Source organism: Bos indicus x Bos taurus, chromosome 28, assembly GCF_003369695.1.
Source record: "Bos indicus x Bos taurus breed Angus x Brahman F1 hybrid chromosome 28, Bos_hybrid_MaternalHap_v2.0, whole genome shotgun sequence".
Classification (NCBI taxonomy): Eukaryota; Metazoa; Chordata; class Mammalia; order Artiodactyla; family Bovidae; genus Bos; species Bos indicus x Bos taurus.
Window position 1 is genome coordinate 8,997,395 of NC_040103.1, and position 20,226 is coordinate 9,017,620.

General features: G+C 43.9%; 1 protein-coding gene and 1 pseudogene across 5 annotated transcripts in view; one reads left to right on the forward strand and one right to left on the reverse strand.

Moving 5' to 3' along the window:
* Positions 1–7,862, reverse strand: part of ERO1B (endoplasmic reticulum oxidoreductase 1 beta) — a 72,097-nt gene extending 64,235 nt beyond the window's left edge. For all 5 annotated transcript variants that reach the window (XM_027531151.1, XM_027531150.1, XM_027531149.1 and 2 more), the window contains exon 1: positions 7,639–7,862. In XM_027531151.1, the coding sequence (XP_027386952.1) occupies positions 7,639–7,740 (102 nt within the window). In that variant the 5' untranslated portion in view covers positions 7,741–7,862. The remainder of the gene's footprint in view (positions 1–7,638) is intronic.
* Positions 7,863–14,975: 7,113 nt separating this feature from the next.
* On the forward strand, positions 14,976–16,183 carry LOC113885607 (annotated as a pseudogene).
* The last annotated feature ends 4,043 nt before the right edge of the window (positions 16,184–20,226 follow it).

The following is a 20,226-nucleotide window of genomic DNA, read 5'->3' on the forward strand; positions in this document are numbered from 1 at the left end:
ACTCCGGGAATTGGTAATGGACAGGGAAGCCTGGCGTGCTGCGATTCATGGGGTCGCAAAGAGTCGGACACGACTGAGTGACTGAACTGAACTGAACTGAAAGGAATATGGAGTAGTACAAGGTGAGGATGAAGGGTTTCTCTTTTATATTGTATGATCATGGAAGGTGACAATTTAGGTAAGTGAACACGGCAGGTAACATGACACTTAAGCAGAAACCTAAGAAAGTGAGCGAGCGAACCATATGAATACATGAGAAGTGTGTTAGCTATGTAGAGGAAACTGCAGGTCCAAGGGACTCAAAGCAAGAGGATATTTGCCATCTTTGAGGGATAGCAAGGAGGTCAGTGTGGCTATAGCATATGCTTAAGGGGGAGGAGACAGTGAGAAGAACAGATTTGAGGGGGATAAAGTCAGGAATTTAGTTCTTAATACATCAAATTTGTGATACCTATTAATATCTAAGTGGAAACACTGAAAAAGTAGTTAGATATATGGATCTAGAGCTGAGAATCCTAGACTAGAGATTCTGAGATATAGATACTAAATACCATAAGAAAGTGAAAGTGAAAGTGAAGTCCTGTCCGACTCTTTGCAACCCCATGGACTGTAGCCCACCAACCTCCATGGGACTCTCCAGGCAAGAGTACTGGAGTGGGTTGCCATTTCCTTCTCCAGGGGTCTTCCCAACCCAGGGATTGAACCCGGGTCTCCTGAATTCCAGGTATTTAAAGCCAAGAGACTAAAAGATGGCCAAGGTGGAGAGAAGAGAGAGTGTAAGATTTGAACCTTGAGGTTCAAACAATTAGGAACAAGCAAGGGATTCTAATAAAGACTGGCCTGCAGAAAGGAAAGAAATCAGAAAAATATACTATCTTGGAAGTAAAAAAAAAAAAAAGAAAAAACAAAAGTATGTCAAAGACAGTGAGTGATGAGCTATGAAAAAAGTCTGCAAAATAGTTTTTAAATCTTAGGTTTAGCAAAAAAATCACTTTAGCAGCAAGAAAGACATTAGTGATTTTGACAAGAGCCATTTTGGAGAAGTAGTAGAGGCAAAAGTCAGACTGAAATGGGCTAAATGATCAGAATAGGAAAGATAAAGATAACTCTTTTGAGGGGTTTCTCTATAGAAAAGAGAAAAACTAAGCAGAGTCATAAGAGATGAGTGGGTCAAGAGAGAACTTTAAAATCGTAGAATTAACAGCATGTTTTATGATGACAGTAACAGGCTCAGTGGTAAAGAATCCGCCTGCCAATACAGGAGACTCAGGTTTGATAACTGAATTGGGAAGATCCCCTGGAAAAGGAAATGTCAATCCACTCCAGTATTCTTGCCTGAGAAATCCCATGAACAGAGGAGCCTGGTGGGCTATATAGCCCATGGGATCACAAAAAGAGTCAAGACATGACTTAGCAACAACAACAGTCCATTAGAGAAGGGGAAAAAAAAAAAATCAATGAACCAGAAAAGAAAGGGAAAATTTGCTGGAGCCATGTCCTTGAACTGGAAAGAAGGAATGGGACCAAAATGCAAGTGGAGGGATTGGTCTCTGATAAGAGTACTAACAGTTTATGATAATCTACAGAAGTCAAAATATGTGGGTCAGAGACTAGTAGGTGGACAGATGTGGATTATTCTGATTATTCCAATTTAGTAAAATATAAAGCTAAGAGTTAGGATCAAAAGAAGGTATTGGGAGATTAAAGGAAAAAAAGGACATAAAATGGTTTTTCAATTCAATAATCATTTTTTTCTGCTGGATATAATCAACCACTTCATCCATCAAGTTGTTAATTTGATTTCTAAAACTTCTATTTCATTATGTTTTGAACTTTGGGGCCATTCTTTAAAATTTCTTGTTCTTTTTCATACTTTTAAGTCTTCATATTTAAACATGTGAAAGTGTTAGTTGCTCACTCCTGAGTTAGATAGTTAGTTAGTCTGACTCTTTGTGACCCCATGGAATGCTGGGCTGGATGAAGCACAAGCTGGAATTATGACTGCCAGGAGAAATATCAATAACTTCAGATATGCAGATGACACCACCATAAATGACAGAAAGTGAAGAAGAACTAAAGAACCTCTTGTTGAAAGTGAAAGAGAAGAGTGAAAAAGTTGGCTTAAAACTCAACATTCAGAAAACTAAGATCATGGCATCCGGTCCCATCACTTCATGGCAAATAGATGGAGAACCAATGCAAACAGGGACAGACTTTATTTTTCTGAGCTCCAAAATCACTGCAGATGGTGACTGCAGCCATGAAATTAAAAGACACTTACTCCTTCAAAGAAAAGCTATGACCAAAGTAGATAGCATATTAAAAAGAGACACATTACTTTGCTGACAAAAGTAAATCTAGTCAAAGCTATGGTTTTTTCCAGTAGTCATGTACGGATGTGACAGTTGGACCATAAAAGAAAGCTGAGTGCTGAAGAATTGATGCTATTCAACTGTGGTGTTGGAGAAGATCCTTGAGAGTTCCTTGGGCTGCAAGGAGATCCAACCAGTCAATCTTAAAGGAAATCAGTCCTGAATGTTCATTGGAAGGACTGATGCTGAAGCTGAAACTCCAATACTTTGGCCACCTGATGCGAAGAACTGACTCATTGGAAAAGACCCTGATGCTGGGAAACATTGAAGGCAATAGGAGAAGGGGACGACAGAAGATGAGAAGGTTGGATGGCATCACCAATTCGAAGGACGTGAGTGTGAGCACACTCTGGAAGTTGGTGATGGACAGGGAAGCCTGGTGTGCTGCAGTCCATGGGGTCGCAAAGAGTCAGACACAACTGAGTGACTGAACTGAACTAGACTTAAGCCCACCAGACTCCTCTGTCCATGGAATTCTCTAGGAAAAAATACTTGAGTGGATAGCTGTTCCCTTCTCCAGGGGATCTTCCTGACCTAGGGATTGAACCCAGGTCTCCCTCATTGCAGGCAGATTCTTTACTGTCTGACACACCAGGGAAGCCCCATTTAAACATGGTGATTTTAAATAATACCTGATTATTTGAAAAAAATCTACACTTATTACAGACCTACTTCTATAATCTATATTTCTAAATATCGCATTCACGTTGCCTTTGTGTGTTCTGTGGTTTTTGACTATTAGCTTATTTTTCTTGACACTTCATCTTCAAAAATTCTTTAGGGCCTGTGTAGACAATGAATTCCTCCAGAGGGGATGGTAATGGTGGTAGTTTAATCACTAAGTCATGTCTGACTCTTTTGCAACCCCATGGACTGTAGACCGCCAGGTTCCTGGGTCATGGAATTTCCCAAGTCAGACTATTGGAGTGTGGCCATTTCCTTCTCCAGGGGATCTTCCTGTCCCAGGGACGAACCCATGTCTCCTACATCTCCTGTATCGGCAGGCAGATTCTTTACCACTGAGCCACCAGAGAAGCCCTCCAGAGGGGATGGATATTTGTTTTTACCTGTAAACTCAGAGCACACCAACCTGAGATTGCTACAAATTAAATTTTCCACTTGAAGATTTTCCCTTCACAGGTAGCATGAATTTGCCCTGTATAAGGACAGCTCATAGAAATTCTCAAGGCAGTTTTCCCCCTGCCTTCCCCTAGCATGTTTGTTCATTCTCCCCTTACTTGTGGTGGATTTCATTTCTCCTTATATTTAAGATGTAGCTCTTTGGAGCCCAAGCTTATGGTGAGGGCCCCTTTTACTTCCCTCTATTTGGGCAGACATGGGTTTTATTTCTTGTTTATGCCACTCCATGCAGTTGTCAGAGCAGAAGCTCAAGGTCTTCAGAGTTCAGAGGAAGTGGTCAGGGTAATGGCACTGAAGCAGCACTGAGTCTCAAAGTTCTGGCTTTCCATTTTGGAGGGTGGAGGAGGCTTTATATATTCCTTGATTTCTTGCCAGCTCAGAAATGCACTTAGAAAAAATTTAAAATCTGAAGTTACTTCTTTATAGGAAGATTAACTTGTTACCTCATTTGTATCCGCTACAATTTAAGTTTCTAGTGTTTTATCATACTCAAGGTTGGCCAAAAAGTTCATTCAAATAAACTTTTTGGCCAACCCAATACAAAGCACACTTGCATTTCATTTACAAGAACATGGGGTATGTGTTGCACAAATGCGTACTTGTGAACAGAAATATCCTTCAAAAAATTAATTCTTCCCTTTATTCTTTACTGATTTTCTTCCAAGTTAGTGAATTAAAGAGAAGAGAAAGAACTGGCTTAGTTCCACCTTTTTATTTTCCTGGGTCTCCCTCTACTTTATTTCTATACCATAAAGAAGCAAGCATACTGAGATGCAACTGTATAGACCAGAAAGATACTCTCCTTCACTTACTTAACTGTGGTATTAATCATGTAAGCTCTTTAAATGTCAGTTACCTCACTGTGTGAAAGATGTGTCAAATGAAATGAGACAATGTATTTTTAAACATGTTACAGATTAAAGTATGATTGAACACTATATGAGAAAGTATCACTGGAAACAAAAACCATATGTATTCAATTTTGAGGACTCTTTGGCACACGCTACCTTGAATATGCACAAATCCTTAACTGTTGAACTACATATATTCATTTGGACATAATGAAATTTAAATCATATATATTGATTTGGATATAATAACATTTAGAGTACATATGCAATTATAAAACATTAATACACATTAATTTGTGACAGAAACCTAAAATGAAGCTTCTAAATTGGTGAGAAAGTATACAATTAAAATATACTATCTAAAAAGAAAGAGAAAATGAGAAAAAAAAAACTTTAGAAAAATATCTAAATGTAAACTCTACTCAAAAAGAAACAGCCCACTAATAACTAGAAAATAACTTTATCAAAGACAATTTAGAAAATATACTTTTTATAAGTCTGGTAGATTGCCACTATCTATTTCAAGTGTTTCCAAGTGGTGTTGTAAGACAGCTAAAACGATAACTACATTAGTTACTTGCAAACCTGGTTTAAAATACTGATTCCTGGATCACATCCAGATCCATTAAATCAGAACAGTTGGTAATGGGTCCAGAGAATGTGCATTTTTAACATCCCACCCTCCCAAACTAAAAGTCCTCCCCTTTTATTATTCATTTAGAAAATATTCACACAGGGAGAGAAACTGAGTATTCAGGCATTCTGGAGTTCAGAACACCTTAGGGTCATGAAAAAAAGTGTCTGAATAAAGTCAGAAAAACATGTTTGCACTGTTACCGTCATCAGTTCAGTTCAGTTCAGTCGCTCAGTCGTGTCCAACTCTTTGCGACCCCATGAATCGCAGCATGCTAGGCCTCCCTGTCCATCACCAACTCCCGGAGTTCACTCAAACTCACGTCCATCGAGTCAGTGATGCCATCTAGCCATCTCATCCTCTGTCATCCCCTTCTCCTCCTGCCCCCAATGCCTCCCAGCATCAGGGTCTTTTCCAATGAATCAACTCTTCGCATCAGGTGGCCAAAGTATTGGAGTTTCAGCTTTAGCATCAGTCCTTCCAATGAACACCCAGGACTGAGCTCCTTTAGAATGGACTGGTTGGATCTCCCTCCAACACCACAGTTCAAAAGCATCAATTCTTCGGCACTCAGCTTTCTTCACAGTCCAACTCTCACATCCATACATGACCACTGGAAAAACCATAGCCTTGACTAGACGGACCTTTGTTGGCAAAATAATATCTCTGCTTTTGAATATGCTATCTAGGTTGGTCATAACTTTTATTCCAAGGAGTAAGCATCTTTTAATTTCATGGTTGCAGTCACCATCTGCAGTGATTTTGGAGCCCCCAAAAATAAAGTCTGACACTGTTTCCACTGTTTCCCATCTAGTTCCCATGAAGTTATGGGACCAGATGCCATGATCTTAGTTTTCTGAATGTTGAGCTTTAAGCCAATTTTTTTCACTCTCCTCTTTTACTTTCACGAAGAGGCTTTTTAGTTCCTCTTCACTTTCTGCCATAAGGGTAGTGTCATCTGCATATCTGAAGTTATTGCTATTTCTCCCGGCAGTCTTGATTCCAGCTTGTGCTTCTTCCAGCCCAGCGTTTCCTCATGATGTACTCTGTATATAAGTTAAATAAGCAGGGTGACAATATACAGCCTTGACGAACTCCTTTTCCTATCTGGAACCAGTCCATTGTTCTGTGTCTGGTTCTAACTGTTGCTTCCCGACCTGCATACAGGTTTCTCAAGAGGCAGGTCAGGTGGTCTGGTATCCCCATCTCTTTCAGAATTTTCCACAGTTTATTGTGATCCACGCAGTCAAAGGCTTTGGCATAGTCAATGAAGCAGAAATAGTGTTTTTCTGGAACTCTCTTGCTTTTTTGATGATCCAACGGATGTTGGCAATTTGATCTCTGGTTCCTCTGCCTTTTCTAAAACCAGCTCGAACATCTGGAAGTTCACGGTTCATGTATTGCTGAAGCCTGGCTTGGAGAATTTTGAGCATTACTTTACTAGCATGTGCTGCTGCTGCTGCTGCTGCTAAGTCGCTTCAGTCATGTCCGACTCTGTGCGACCCCGTAGACGGCAGCCTACCAGGCTCCCCCGTCCCTGGGATTCTCCAGGTAAGAACACTGGAGTGGGTTGTCGTTTCCTTCTCCAATGCATGAAAGTGAAAAGTGAAAAGGGAAGTCGCTCAGTCGTGTCCGACTCTTAGCGACCCCATGGACTGCAAACTAGCAGGCTGCTCTGCCCATGGGATTTTCCAGGCAAGAGTTACCTTCAATTTGACTTAACCATCAGCACTAATTGCTTCAAACCATGTCTCCCCTCATCATCTGGCCACATGAGACACCTTTTCTTGTTTTTTTGGGGTTTTTTTTAGCTCTTAGTAGTTTTGCCACTCTGCAGCAGGTGCAGACTAGACAGCACCTGGCAGAAGCCTATTCAAATTCTACTGTATATAAAAAAAGAAGCCTTTATTAAGGCAAAAGACCCTGGGAAGCTATTGAGAACCAGCGTATTGAGAACCCTTCTGTAAGCTACGCCTCACAAAGAACCCCCAAACTCTAATTTATCGGCCATCACTCACTGCTGAGGGAGCCACAAGGTCAGACACGGGCCCCCCTCTGGTACTTGAGCTCACCTGGCGACGCCACTCAGCAGACGGAGTACAAGCTGGGTAAAAATACAACGGTCCTGAGAGAGGCGAGGGACTCTCTAGTCCAAAAGTCAAGGAAGTTCAGACTTGTCCCCCTCGCGATCGACTTGGCTTCTGCAGGGCCGCTGGGTCTGTCACCTACTCCCCACCTGCCCCCCACCCATCCCCTGAGTTCCCCGCGAGGAGGGCTTCCCCTTTTCTCTGCGTGCTCTCATCCCAGAACAGCCGCAGAGGTTTTCATCCCCGTCCCATCTCCCGCCACACTCGGAACCGCTTAAACATCGGAAAGATAAAAACGAAAACACCTCAGGGGACCGTCACCATCTTCCTCTTTTTCCTGCCATCACCCCGTATCGCCACCCCTCACACCGCAAGCGGCTCGCAGGCGTTTCCTGGACTTGATGATCGGGGCTTCAGCCCCCCGGCTTTTCCGCTCGTCAGAAACCTCCCGGGGTTCCCTCCCCTGCCCGCCCGCGCCTCAGTCGCGGCCCGGTCGCCGCCTCCACCGCCGGCGTTCGGCCGGGGGTCCCCGCACCGCCATCACTCCGGCTTACCTGGGCCTCGACGACGCTCGGGAGGAAGCTCAGGGTGACGAGAAGCTGCACCGCGGCCGCCGCCCCCTGCCCTGCGCCGGCCCGCCGGACCCCCGGGCTCATGCTGACCTCTCCCCCCGCCGCGGCCGGCCGGGCCCCTCGGGGCCGGGAAACGGCGGGCAGCCCGGGCGACGACCCAAGAGGACGGTTCCCGGCGGCCGAGAGACTCCAGGGTCAGAGGTCTGCACGCCAGTCCAGTGGCGGAGGACGCTCTCCCAGCCGCCCGGCAGCTGTGAGTGAGGTTGACGAGTCGAGCGCCCCCCCTTCATCCCCTAGGCGGCCCCGCCCCCGGCTTCCCCTGCGCCCGGCCACGCCCCCCCCCTCCGAGCGCGAGGCCTTGTGGGAGTTGTGGTCCAGTTGGCCCGGTGGGCGCCGGCGGCCGGAAGGCGGGGCCGGCGGAGGGGGTAACTGGAGAGCTACAGCCGCGGAGACCGCCCCGCCTCCCCGGAGCTCCACGGCGGCCAATGACGCGAGACCACGCGGGCCTTCAAAACAAGAGGCGGTGCTGGCGGGTGGAGAGGAACGCCCGCCCTTCCCGCGGACCGCCGGCCGCGCCCCCTCGCCTGGCAGTTGCTCATGGAAACCCGGCGGGGGCCCCTCCCTCTGTCGTTGTCCCCTGACACCCGCACCGCCACGAGGCTTCAGGATTCGCCCACGATCTAGGCAAACGAAAAACAAGGGCTCTTCGACTTTCAATGTCTGGCGCTTTCTTTGGCTCATCCACTTTTCTGTAGCCTCCCATCTATCGCCTGTGCCTAGATGAGCCATCTGAGACTTGTGGAGTTGGCTTGGGCTCCTCCATCTTACACGCCCCAGATGTGGATGTCGTCCTCTGGCTGGTCAGGCTCTGACTCCCTGGTCAAGCTTTGACTCCTGTGTTGACCCATACAAACATAATGAACGTTAAAGGATGGGAACAAACCCAGGTTTATATAAAGTCTGGCAATGGGGTTGAACTGGGAGTGATAACTGGGTTCAGCTCCCACCTCTAAAACATTCTATTTGCTTATGTGACTTTAGACAAGTTGCTTAACCTCTCTGAACCTCCGTTTGTCTGTCTCTAAAGTAAATACAAGCATACCCACTTCAAACATTGTTCTAGGATTGCATAAGATTTCATACATAAAGGGCTTAGTATGGTCCTAGAACAAAAGAAATGTTCAATAAATAGCTGCTATTAGTTTTATTAATAGTCTTGATTTCTGGTAAACTAGTAAGGCATCCCAGGGACGGGGGAGCCTGGTGGGCTGCCGCCTCTGGGGTTGCACAGAGTCGGACACCGGACACGACTGAAGCGTTGCAGCAACAGCAGTAAGGCATCACCTTAAGGTGACCTTATAGTAACCTTGTAATGTGTAGGTTTCCTGTCACTTTTATAACAAATTACCACAGATTTAGTGACTTACAACAAATTTATCATCTTACAGTAATGGAGATGAGTTCAATTAAGATAAGCAGGGCTACATTCTTTCTAGAGGCTTTCTCTAGGGGAAAAATATGTTTCCTTGCCTTTTCATTGGAAGGACTGATGCTGAAGCTGAAGTTCCAATCTTTGGCCACCTTTTTCGAAGAGCCAGCTCATTGGAAAAGACTCTGATACTGGAAAAGATTAAGGGCAGGAGGAGAAGGGGGAGACAGGATGAGATGGTTGGATGGTATTGACTCAATGGACATGAGTGAGCAAACTCTGAGAAACAGTGAAGGACAGGGAAGCCTGGCGTGCTGAAGCCCACAGGTCTCAAGGAGTCGGACACGACTGAGTGACTGAGCAACAACAAAGAGGCCACCTACATTCCTTCGCTCATAACCACGCATCACGCAGTCAGATTTCACTCCCTCTGCTTCTGTTGTCACATGCTTTCTCTTTCTAACTCTAATTCTGTGCCTCTGTCTTGTAAAGGACCCTTGCAATTACTTTGGGCCCACCAGATAGTCCAAATAATCTTCCCAACTCAAAATCCTTAACATAATCACATTTGCAAAGTCCTTTTTGCCACATAGGGTAACATACTTAACAGGACCTGGGAACTAGGGTGTGAGCATCTTTGAGGGGGGGCATTAATCAGCCTTCATATAGTGCTTTATATCATATGAAGCACTTTCATAATTGGCTGGGCCTAGTGCAAAATGAAAATGCAAGGTCCTGGCTCAAAAAAATAGTAAGAATTTCAAGACAACAGCAGCAGAACATTAACACACAGGTCACATGCCCAGAAGTCAGCCCTGCTGTCCTTTTCTTCTTCAACACCTTTTTCTCCTGCCTCCAAACATGTCTAGTTCATCCCTGGCTTAAAAGCAAAAATAATTTTTACTTGATATGCTTGGAAGTTGTAACAGAGGTAAACTGAATGCACTAATTCCCTTTGGTTGTAAGCCACAAAAATCAGCTCTAGCTTAAAAAAAAAAACATTAAAGTTCAGCAAATTTTAAAAGTGTGGAATAGTTTTTAGTACGCAGGAAGATTTTGCTGCTCATACCTCAGGAAAGGAAAGTCCATCAGGATAGCATTCAGGGACTCCAAGTAGAGTCTTTTCTAGGACACTGACATTGGATTGAGCAACTCCAGTCATTTTAGTCTTTGTCCTACCTATCAAAATTCAAATTTTTTCTGGAATTTACCTTGGGGAGAGGGAGCAAGCTATTTGATTGATAACTGCACAGTACTAAGTGGGATGTGCACAAGGTGATAACACAGATGAAGATTGACTGTTACTGCCTTCAGTCATTAATGGACGGGAAAAAAGATGCTGGTCAGACAAAACTGACAGCTGTCCCTTTCAGGAAGTCATGGATTTATTCAGGTACTCCCTTTGCACATACTTTTTTTTTTTTAACCTCAGCATGTATTCAAACATTCATTAAATTATTCCAGACATCCTGAGCTTAGAACACCAAAAAAACCACCTCAGGACACTGGTAGCCCTGAAATAGCAACAATACGCCTTCTGTCACAAAGAGTCAGACAGGACTTAGTGACTGAACACCAACAATAACAACAAATGCCTTCTGTCCTTTCTGTAATATTTTATCTATTAACACCATCTGGATTAGATGACCTTAATTACCTGGAGCGAAAGTGAAGAAGAACTGAAGAGCCTCTTGATGAAAGTGAAAGAGGAGAGTGAAAAAATTGGCTTAAAGCTCAACGTTTAGAAATCTAAGATCATCACATCTGGTCCCATCACTTCATGGCAAATAGATGGAGAGACAGTGGAAACAGTGGCTGACTGTTTTCTGGGGGCTCCAAGGTCACTACAGATGGTGATTGCAGCCATGAAATTAAAACACGCTTACTCCTTAGAAGGAAAGTTATGAACAACCTAGACAGCATATTCAAAAGCAGAGACATTACTTTGTCAACGAAGGTCCGTCTAGTCAAGGCTATGGTTTTTCCAGTAGTCATGTATGAATGTGCTGCTGCTGCTGCTGCTGCTAAGTCGCTTCAGTCGTGTCCGACTCTGTGCGACCCCATAGACGGCAGCCCACCAGGCTCCCCCGTCCCTGGGATTCTCCAGGCAAGAATACTGGAGTGGGTTGCCATCTCCTTCTCCATGTATGGATGTGAGAGTTGGACTATAAAGAGGGCTGAGCACCGAAGAATTGATGCTTTTGAATTGTGGTGTTGGAGAAGACCCTTGAGAGTCCCTTGGATTGCAGGGAGATCCAACCAGTCCATCATCCTGGGTGTTCATTGGAAGGACTGATGTTGAAGCTGAAACTTCAATACTTTGGCCACCTGATGTGAAGAACTGACTCATTTGAAAAGACCTTGATGCTGGGAAAGATTGAGGGCAGGAAGAGAAGGGAATGACAGAGGATGAGATGGCTGGATGGCATCACCGACTCAATGGACATGGGTTTGAGTAGACTCCGAGATTTGGTGATGGACAAGGAGGCCTGGTGTGCTGTGGTTCATGGGGTCGCAAAGAGTCTGACACGACTGAGCGACTGAACTCAACTGAACTGAAGGTGTAGAAAAATTGACCACATTTCTCAAATGAAAATATTTCCAGACCTCCCAGATCTATTAATCTGAGAAGTGTCAGTCAGTACTACTCTCTCATTGCAAATAATGGCAATTTACAGTTGATTTGGCTGGGACAGATTATTGCAGGCAGTTACAGGAGAAGGCAATGGCAACCCACTCCAGTACCCTTGCCTGGGAAATCCCGTGGACAGAGGATCCTGGTAGGCTGCAGTCCATGTGGTCGCACAGTCAGACACGACTGAAGCGACTTAGCAGCAGCAGCAACAACCTGGAGGTACAATCTTCGTGTAGACTGTGATCCTACAAGGGTCGTCATGACTATGTTTCCCATGGTTCTTCATGGAACCAAACAATCAGCCATGGATGACCTGAGTGTGCTTCAGCTTTTTGAATGAATACTGTCAAAACGTGAGAAGTCAAGATAAATATTTATACTTGAAATGTTGTCACATTTACACCATATACAAAAATATGTTTATATTGGGTTGACCAAACTATTAGTTCAAGTTTTTCCATAACATCTTATGGGAAAACCCAAATGAAATTTTGGGCCAACCCAGTATTTATTGCAGATTTTGCTTTGCTTTGCTTTCAAATACATCTCTCTGGACCCTTTTTTTCCCCCTCCCCCTACTTTTCACAGCATATCTCACTTCTGCTCTGAGAGGATGACCGAATTTTCTCATCTCTGTAGTCAGGAGTAAGACATTCAAACATTCATTCTGATAGTTCCTACCTAGCACATTAATTTTAGCGCCAACAATCTGCTGCTCTGTATTAGCTGCTCCTTTGAATACATATATTATAGACATCTAGAGGGTAAAGCTGTAGAGGACTTGATCTTCTTATACTCTGTTCTCTTTAATGGCTATCTCAGTTCCTATGAACAGTAATTGATAAACATTTGTTGATTGGTTAATATCAGTTAGGATCTTAATTTATCTTGGAGGACATCTATCTGAGAACCAGTTCTGGGTATGGTACCCAGAACTTTTCCTGTGGACAGATGGGAAGTGGCTTCCTTAGAGCAGAACATTTCTGGTGAAGGCACTAAGATGAAACCTGCAGCTTTTCTTTAAGGCAATGAATTACACTTCTTTTAACAGAGGGTATTGGGGGACTAACAAAAAAACAAAGACAACTGAAGGAGTAATTGTCAGAGGACTGGTTGAGACAATTACCAGAAATCTACTGTCAAGTTCTGTTTTTTTCTCAAGCACTTTGAAATGTCCATAGCTAACCATTGAAGCAAAGGCTTGAGAATTGTCTGGAGTAGATTACTGTAATGCTTAAGAGACTTTGTGAATTAACCAAATTGCACTAAGTATTTGCATTTCCAAGATATCATCAAATTGTGCTTCTTTGATGACTTTGTTTTTTTGGCTTGGTTAACTTGTGACTTCTAATGAAGGAGGAGATTGTTGATGAATGTTTCTAAATAAAAGTCAAGGTAATGGGGTGGAAATTTAATAACACCAGTAATTTTCACTCCTGATAGCAAGCTGAATTGTGATTAATGAACCTGCTGAGTAATGACAATCTGTTGCGTTTAAAGAACTGTATTTGTAAATGGTAATGCTGTGTTAACAACTGGCCATAGTATTTTTTAAAGTGAATTTCTACCTGTAATTTAGCTATAAAGAGAATTTTTGCTTGATGATAGGATTTCTAAATTTTACTGAGGGCATTTCCTCCCCTTTTCAATTCACAATAGAGATGAAAAGTACTAAAATAAAAGAACTTGGCTGCCCATGGCTTACCTAAAGCATTCATTGTTTTTCTTGAATATTTATTCAGCTGTGACACTTAAGTATTTTCACTTAACAGCTTGAACGCTGATAAACTTGAGTCAGAATTATTTCCATTTCTAAAGGAGTTTACATAGTGATATATGTAGTTTGGATAAAACTTTCTTTTATATAACGAACATTATGGTATTATGCTAGAAGTTCATATATTATGCGATCAGGGATTAAATGTAAATAACTGGGAAAACTAGAGTCATAATTCTGCTGATTTCACCCCCCCCACTCTAATTTCTAGAATGCAAAAGACTGTATAATCACAAAGTCCTTTGTCACTTCCTGCACACTGTGTCTTCTATCCACTCTCCTATTCCAGTCCACTTCGCAAAGGGTCCAGGGCACACGACCGTGAAAGAATGTTTGCATAACGTAAAAATGAACACCCCAGGGAATAGAATGGGATACCAAGGTCAGAGACGGTGACTGCAGACAGGGAATGGCAGAGACGGTTCCAGGTGGTCATTCAGTGCCAGCTGGAGGTGTTTCTACGTCGGCAGTGACTGAGTTCTTTCCTCCTGTCGATCTGTGCCACCAGTCATTGGGAACCTCAAGAAGTTTAGTTTCTTCAAATTCAGTGCTTTTACCTGAGTCCAATCAAGCATATATTATATATGGAGTTCAGTCAGCTGCTTCATCTTTGTGCTGCTGCTTCTCCAGTGGTCACATTCCCACTTCCTCTCGCCATCCCTCCTGCCCTACTGTCTCCCTTCCACAACCCCTTCCCCCAGTAGAGTCTGGTTTTGATTGTCCAGTCTCAGTTGGGCAGGAATCTGAACTCCATCATTCTCACCTATTGGCCAACACCTTGACTCAGATTTAGATCCCATTTGGCCTTAACAGAATCACATACTTGCTGGTTTCTTGTGTATTATTTCCTTTGTTCTATGTAGGAACGTTTCTGTTTATTTGTTTGCTTTCTTTGTCATGCCATGCATCGCATATGGGCTCTTAGTTCCTCAACCAGGGATTGAGCCTATGCCCTTGCAGTGTGAACTCGGAGCCCTAACCACTGAACTGCCAGGGAACTCTTTAGTTTTTGTTTGTTAATGATGTATAGTTGATTTACAATATTTTATTGGTTTTGGGTGTAAAATATAGTGATTCCATTTTTAAAATAAATTATACTCCATTTTAAACTCCGGGAGTTGGTGATGGACAGGCAGGCCTGGCGTGCTGCGATTCATGGGGTCACAAAGAGTCGGACATGACTGAGTGACTGAACTGAACTGAACTGATACTCCATTTAAAGTTATTATAAGACATTGGCTATATCCCCTGTGCTGTACAATATATCCTTGTAGCTTGTTTATTTTTTATATTCTCTCATATATACACATTCAGTATTCCCTTCCACTTGAGCAAGACGACCAACATTTAGAATGTTACCTAAAATATTCTGTTCTCACCCTGCACCGTGCTGCCCTGCCAGCTCCTGTTCCCAGCCTGAGGCCCAGTCCCCTTTGCCCGCATTCACCACTCCTTGCAGAAACAGAAACGCTACCAGCATGTCCAACAAGCTGCTTTACAAAGCCACTGACTTCAGCCTGGCTGCCTGGGGACGCAAAGCCCTGGACCTCGCAGAGAATGAGATGCCAGGCCTGATGCGCATGCAGGAGATGTACTCTGCCTCCAAGTCACTGAAGGGCGCCATGTTGCTATCTGCCTGCACATTACCATGGAGACAGCTGTCCTTGGTGAGACCCACATCGGCCTGGGTGGTGAGGTGCAGTGGTCCAGCTGCGATATCTTCTCTGCCCAGGACCACACAACAGCTGCCATTGCCAAGGCTGGCATTCCATGCCCAGAAGAGTGACATGGATGAGGAGTAACTGTGGTGCATCCAGCAGACACTGTGCTTCAGGGATGTGCCCTTCAACATGATGCTGGGCAATGGTGCTAACCTCACCAACAGCATCCGCACCGAGTACCCGCAGCCCCAGTCTGACATCTGAGGCATCTCTGAAGAGACCACAGTGTGGGTCCACAACCTGTATAAAAGGATGATCAATGGATCCTGAAGGTGCCTGCTGTCAGTGTCAACGACTCCTGACATGATGAATGCGGGCAAGATGGCGGTGGTAGTGGGCTGTGGCAACAAGGGCAATGGCTATGCCCAGGCCCTAAGGGATTTCAGGGCCCGATTCATCATAGGAGAGATGAACTCCACCAATGTGCTTTAGGCTGCCATGGAGGGGTGTGAGGTGACCATCATGGATGAGACCCCTCAGGAGGGCAGCATTTTGTCACCACCATTGGCTGTACCAAGCTCATCCGTCAACCCACGCTTTGAACAGATGAAAGATGATGTCACTGTGTGTAAATCAGATGCTTTAACGTGGAGATTGATATCAAGTGCCTGAATGAGAGTACTGTGGAGAAGGCAAACATCAAGCCCCAGGTGGACTGTACTTGTTGAATAATGGGCACTGATCATAGGGCTGGCCAAGGGCCAGCTGGTCCACTGGGACTGCACCATGGGCCATCCCAGCTTCATGATGAGCGACTCCTTCACCAACCAGGTGCTGGCGAAGACTGAGCTGTAGACCCACCCAGATAAACACCCTGTGGAGGTCTACTTCCTGCCCAAGAACCTGGACAAAGCAGTGGCTGAAGCCCCCCTGGGCAAGCTGAATGTGAAGCTGACCAAGCTGACTGAGAAGCAGGCCCATACCTGGGCGTGTCCCATGATGGCCCCTTCCAGCCTGACCACTAAGAACCAAACCTGCCCTTTGCCTGCCAGTTGCTGTCCTTACCTGGGTCCCACCGCTCCTGCAAGCATGCTCAGTCTCTCAGTCCCATCTGACTCTTGGCGACCCCATGGACTGTAGCCTTCCAGACTCTTCTCTCCATAGGATTTTCCAGGCAAGAATACTGGAGTGGGTGGCCATTTCCTCTTCCAAGGGATCTTCCCGACCCAGGGATGGAACCCACATCTCTGGCATCTCCTGCATTGGCAGGTGGAGTCTTTACCACTGAGCCACCTGGGAAGCCCCCCACCTCTCTTCCCCAAGAGCAAAAACACCACCACCTTTGAAATTGGTTTGATAATGTCCCCCGTCGACTCCCTGGGGCTAGTCACTCAGTCTTTGGCCTCTGCTTCATTCCTCATGCTGTCCCAAGTGTAGGGGTGGGAATTGAAAAGTCCTCCCTCAAGCCCTGGTCATGATGGAGGTACATAGGAGTTACCCACAGGGAAAGAGCCTTGAGCTCAGGGGTTTTTGAACTGCTCACTCAATCAGTCCTTCCTGAGGCTGGAAGTTGGCAGTGGTAGGCACAAAGCCCATGCACTTTACCATCCAGGCCCTCACTTGGCCTGTGGACTTTATACCCATGTTCTTGATGACAAGTTCATTGGTTCCTCAGCCCATGATAAGGAAGAAGGGGATTTGTCAAAGGGTGGGGAGGAACTGTTGGAGTTTGAGGCTCCTGAGAGCCTAGCTTAGTGCTTGGCATTCTCTTCAACCTCAGAGCAAAGAGACTGGTACTTTTAGTCCCTATTTTACAGGGGTTGGAATATACTGTTAAGTGAGAGAGGACAAGAAAAGTGACAGCCAGAGGTTCAGAGGAGCCAGAGACACTTAAAAGCACATTGTAACTTGATAATTCCCTTCACAACTCTGGGTCAAAAAGAGATTCATGTGGTTTATAATGATAAAATTGAGCAAGAAAGTGGGTTAATAAAAATTTGGTGCCTAAAAAAAAAAAAGACTTCCTGGTGGTTCAGTAGTTGAAGTCCACTTGCCAATGCTGGGGATGAGTTCCATCCCTGCTTCTGGAAGATTCCACATGCTGTGGGGCAGCTGGGCAACTAAGCACGTGCTCCGCAACAAGAGAAGCCACCATAACGAGAAGCCCAAGCACTGCAACCAGAGAGTGGTTCCTGCTTGCTGCAACTAGAGAAAGCCCAGGCACAGCAACAAAGACCCAAGGCAGCCAAAAAGGTAAAAAAAATTTTTTTTTCTTTTTTAATTAAACAAAAGCTCCATACACTTTTCTGGGAAAAAGATGAGAATAACACGTACTCTACAAGGCACTCTAAGTACCCCTCACCCAATACCTGTTAGGATTGGAATCCCAGTGGGATTCTTATAATTTGTGACAATTGTCTTAGACACCCACAGAGGCAGGATGAGCCATCATACTAAACTGCATTCCAGGGGTTCTCCCAGCCCCCAAGAATGAAACAGGTCATTTATGCCTCTCCTTTCTTCCATGACTTTCCATCATGCTGTATAATAAAATCAACTGGCTATTTCTTAGAAAATACTACCTATTTTCACTAGTCTGAAGTTGCCACCAGGTTATAAAACCATCAGAAGACCCAGAGAAAATATCCAGTTATCCCAGAGATTACTTTGCAATTACTTGAGAGAATCTTTCTGCCCAGTTTTCAGGTTCTGCCTTAAAAAAAAAGTCTGAAAATCTAATACTCCTCATCTATGGGGCTTTTCTCAGACATCCCTAAGTTTGTCATACAACTAAATTTGAGTGATTCTTCACTGTACAAAATAATTTAACAAAGAAGTAAATGCCTTCACTATAGTTTTTAATTGCCATTGGTAACAGTTTTTTTAAAATGACTCCAACATTTTTTGATAGACTTTATTTTTAGAGTTGTTTTAAGTTTACAGCAAAACTGAGCAGAAAATACCCCTTAACTTACACCCCTGCCCTGTACAAGGACAGGCTCCCTTTCTATCAACATCCCCCAACACAGAGGTACCTGTGTTACAATCAATGAATCAATACAGACACATTATTATTGCCCCAAATCCATAGTTTATATTAGGGTTTATTCTTTGTGTTCTACATATAGAATGTAGTTTTGATAAGCGTATATTGACATCCTTAGGGTATCATACAGAAGTGTTCCGGGGCTTCCCTGGTGGCTCAGTGGTAAAGAATCTGCCTGCGATGCAGGCGACTCAGGTTCAATACCTGGGTCAGGAGGATCCCCTGGAGGAGGGCATGGCAATCCACCCCAGTATTCTTGCCTGGAGAATCCCATGGATAGAGGAGCCTGGTGAGCTACAGTCCATAGGGCCTCAGAGAGTTGGACACAGCTGAAGTAACTGAGCACACACACACAGAAGAGTCCCATTGCTCTTAAAATTCCCTGTGCTCCACCTATTCATCCCTCTCTCCCAAGTGAAATAATTTTTTAGTAAACTTACTATCCTGAGGTTTATATAAAAAATGGAAAACATTATTTCAGCTGGAATTAATGCTAACCACATCGATTAAAGCAAAAATAGAACATCAACTTCATTAACCTGAAATGATTTCACCCTGTCTGTATTATGTGTATTTAAGAGGAAAAAGGATGCATAGTTTTGTCCAGTTATCTTATCAAACATTAATTGATTATGAACTAAATCTTCTGACCAAAATGATGACCCAGGAAGGGGGGATTTTAAATCTTGCAGCAAACCAGGTACCTTGAGCTAAATCAAAGACAAGAAAGCTGTCAGCCATGCTGTCAAGTTTAGGGAAGAAAATTCAGACACAGGATAGCTTTGGGAGAGCAGCCTACGGCTCAGACTTCCCACATCATCCTCTGGCCTCAACTGTGAAGTGACTAGTGCTTCAGACCTGAATTAGCTTGGGACTCTCAGCATCTCAGCCTGCTGTACAAGGTACTTACGCCTGCATTTCCACCTGCATGTCCCCATTTGCATCTCTGTAAAACCAGAATTCTGATTTATAATCCTTTGTGTAGCAACTGAAAAATCTCTTGACTGTCTGAAAACTTTCATACAATTCATCATTATTTTAAATAGAAACCTCCAGATGTGTCCTTGTATGTTAATTTCTATGATGTAGAGGAGTAAAGTAGTCACCTTCCTGGCATTAGAGCTAAGGAAAGTGTGGACATACTTAGCAGAGATGTTACAGAGGAGCTGAAGCATCAAATGAATGATTGGGCCAGGTGATCCTTTAGAGGTTTGCAATCCTGACTTTAGTGATTTCACCGAAAAAACAGAGAGCTATGCCAAGCCTTTTATCAACCAACAAAAAGTCTTCTTCTAACATATTTTAAGCATTCTAGAATGATCCCTTCCCATTTTCAGTATGACCATCTGTATCAACAACTCAGTAAATGACCCATTATCTCATGTTCCTACCTTTAATCACTTGAACTGGAAAGTAGCTAGAAATTGAAAATTAACTGAATGGGGCAGTCAGCAGCTGTATTTGACCAATTTTTGAAATGGATTAGACTACCTATAATCAAGCTCAGGAAACAAGAATGTGGCTACTCTGAGAAAAAAAAAAAAATAGAAAAACTTTGTGACTCAAAGATCCAAACTAAAAAATACCTGGTGTTTAGATGAAGGGAGCTAATTATTGTGGGGTTATTTTAGTAGAGTTGATTATTAAGGAAACACTTTAAAACAACCAGAGAGGCATATCCAGGAAGAACAATTTGGGAGGAAGGTCACCAGACTGTCTTGGAATGTTACTGTAACATTCCTCCCAGTGTTGACGGCAACAGCATTAGCAACATGTATACTTTTCAAATTTTAAAGATAATCTTCTTGGGGCTTCCCTGGTGGTCCAGTGGTTAAGACTTCACTTTCCAAGAGCAAGGGGGTGCCATGTATGTTCAATCCCTAGTCGGGAAGCTAAGATCACACATGCTTCTCCAGCAAAAAAACTAAAACATAAAACAGAAGCAATGCTGTAACAAATTCAATAAAGACTTTAAAAATGGCCTACATCAAAAAAAAAAATCTTAAAAAAAAAACAAAGATA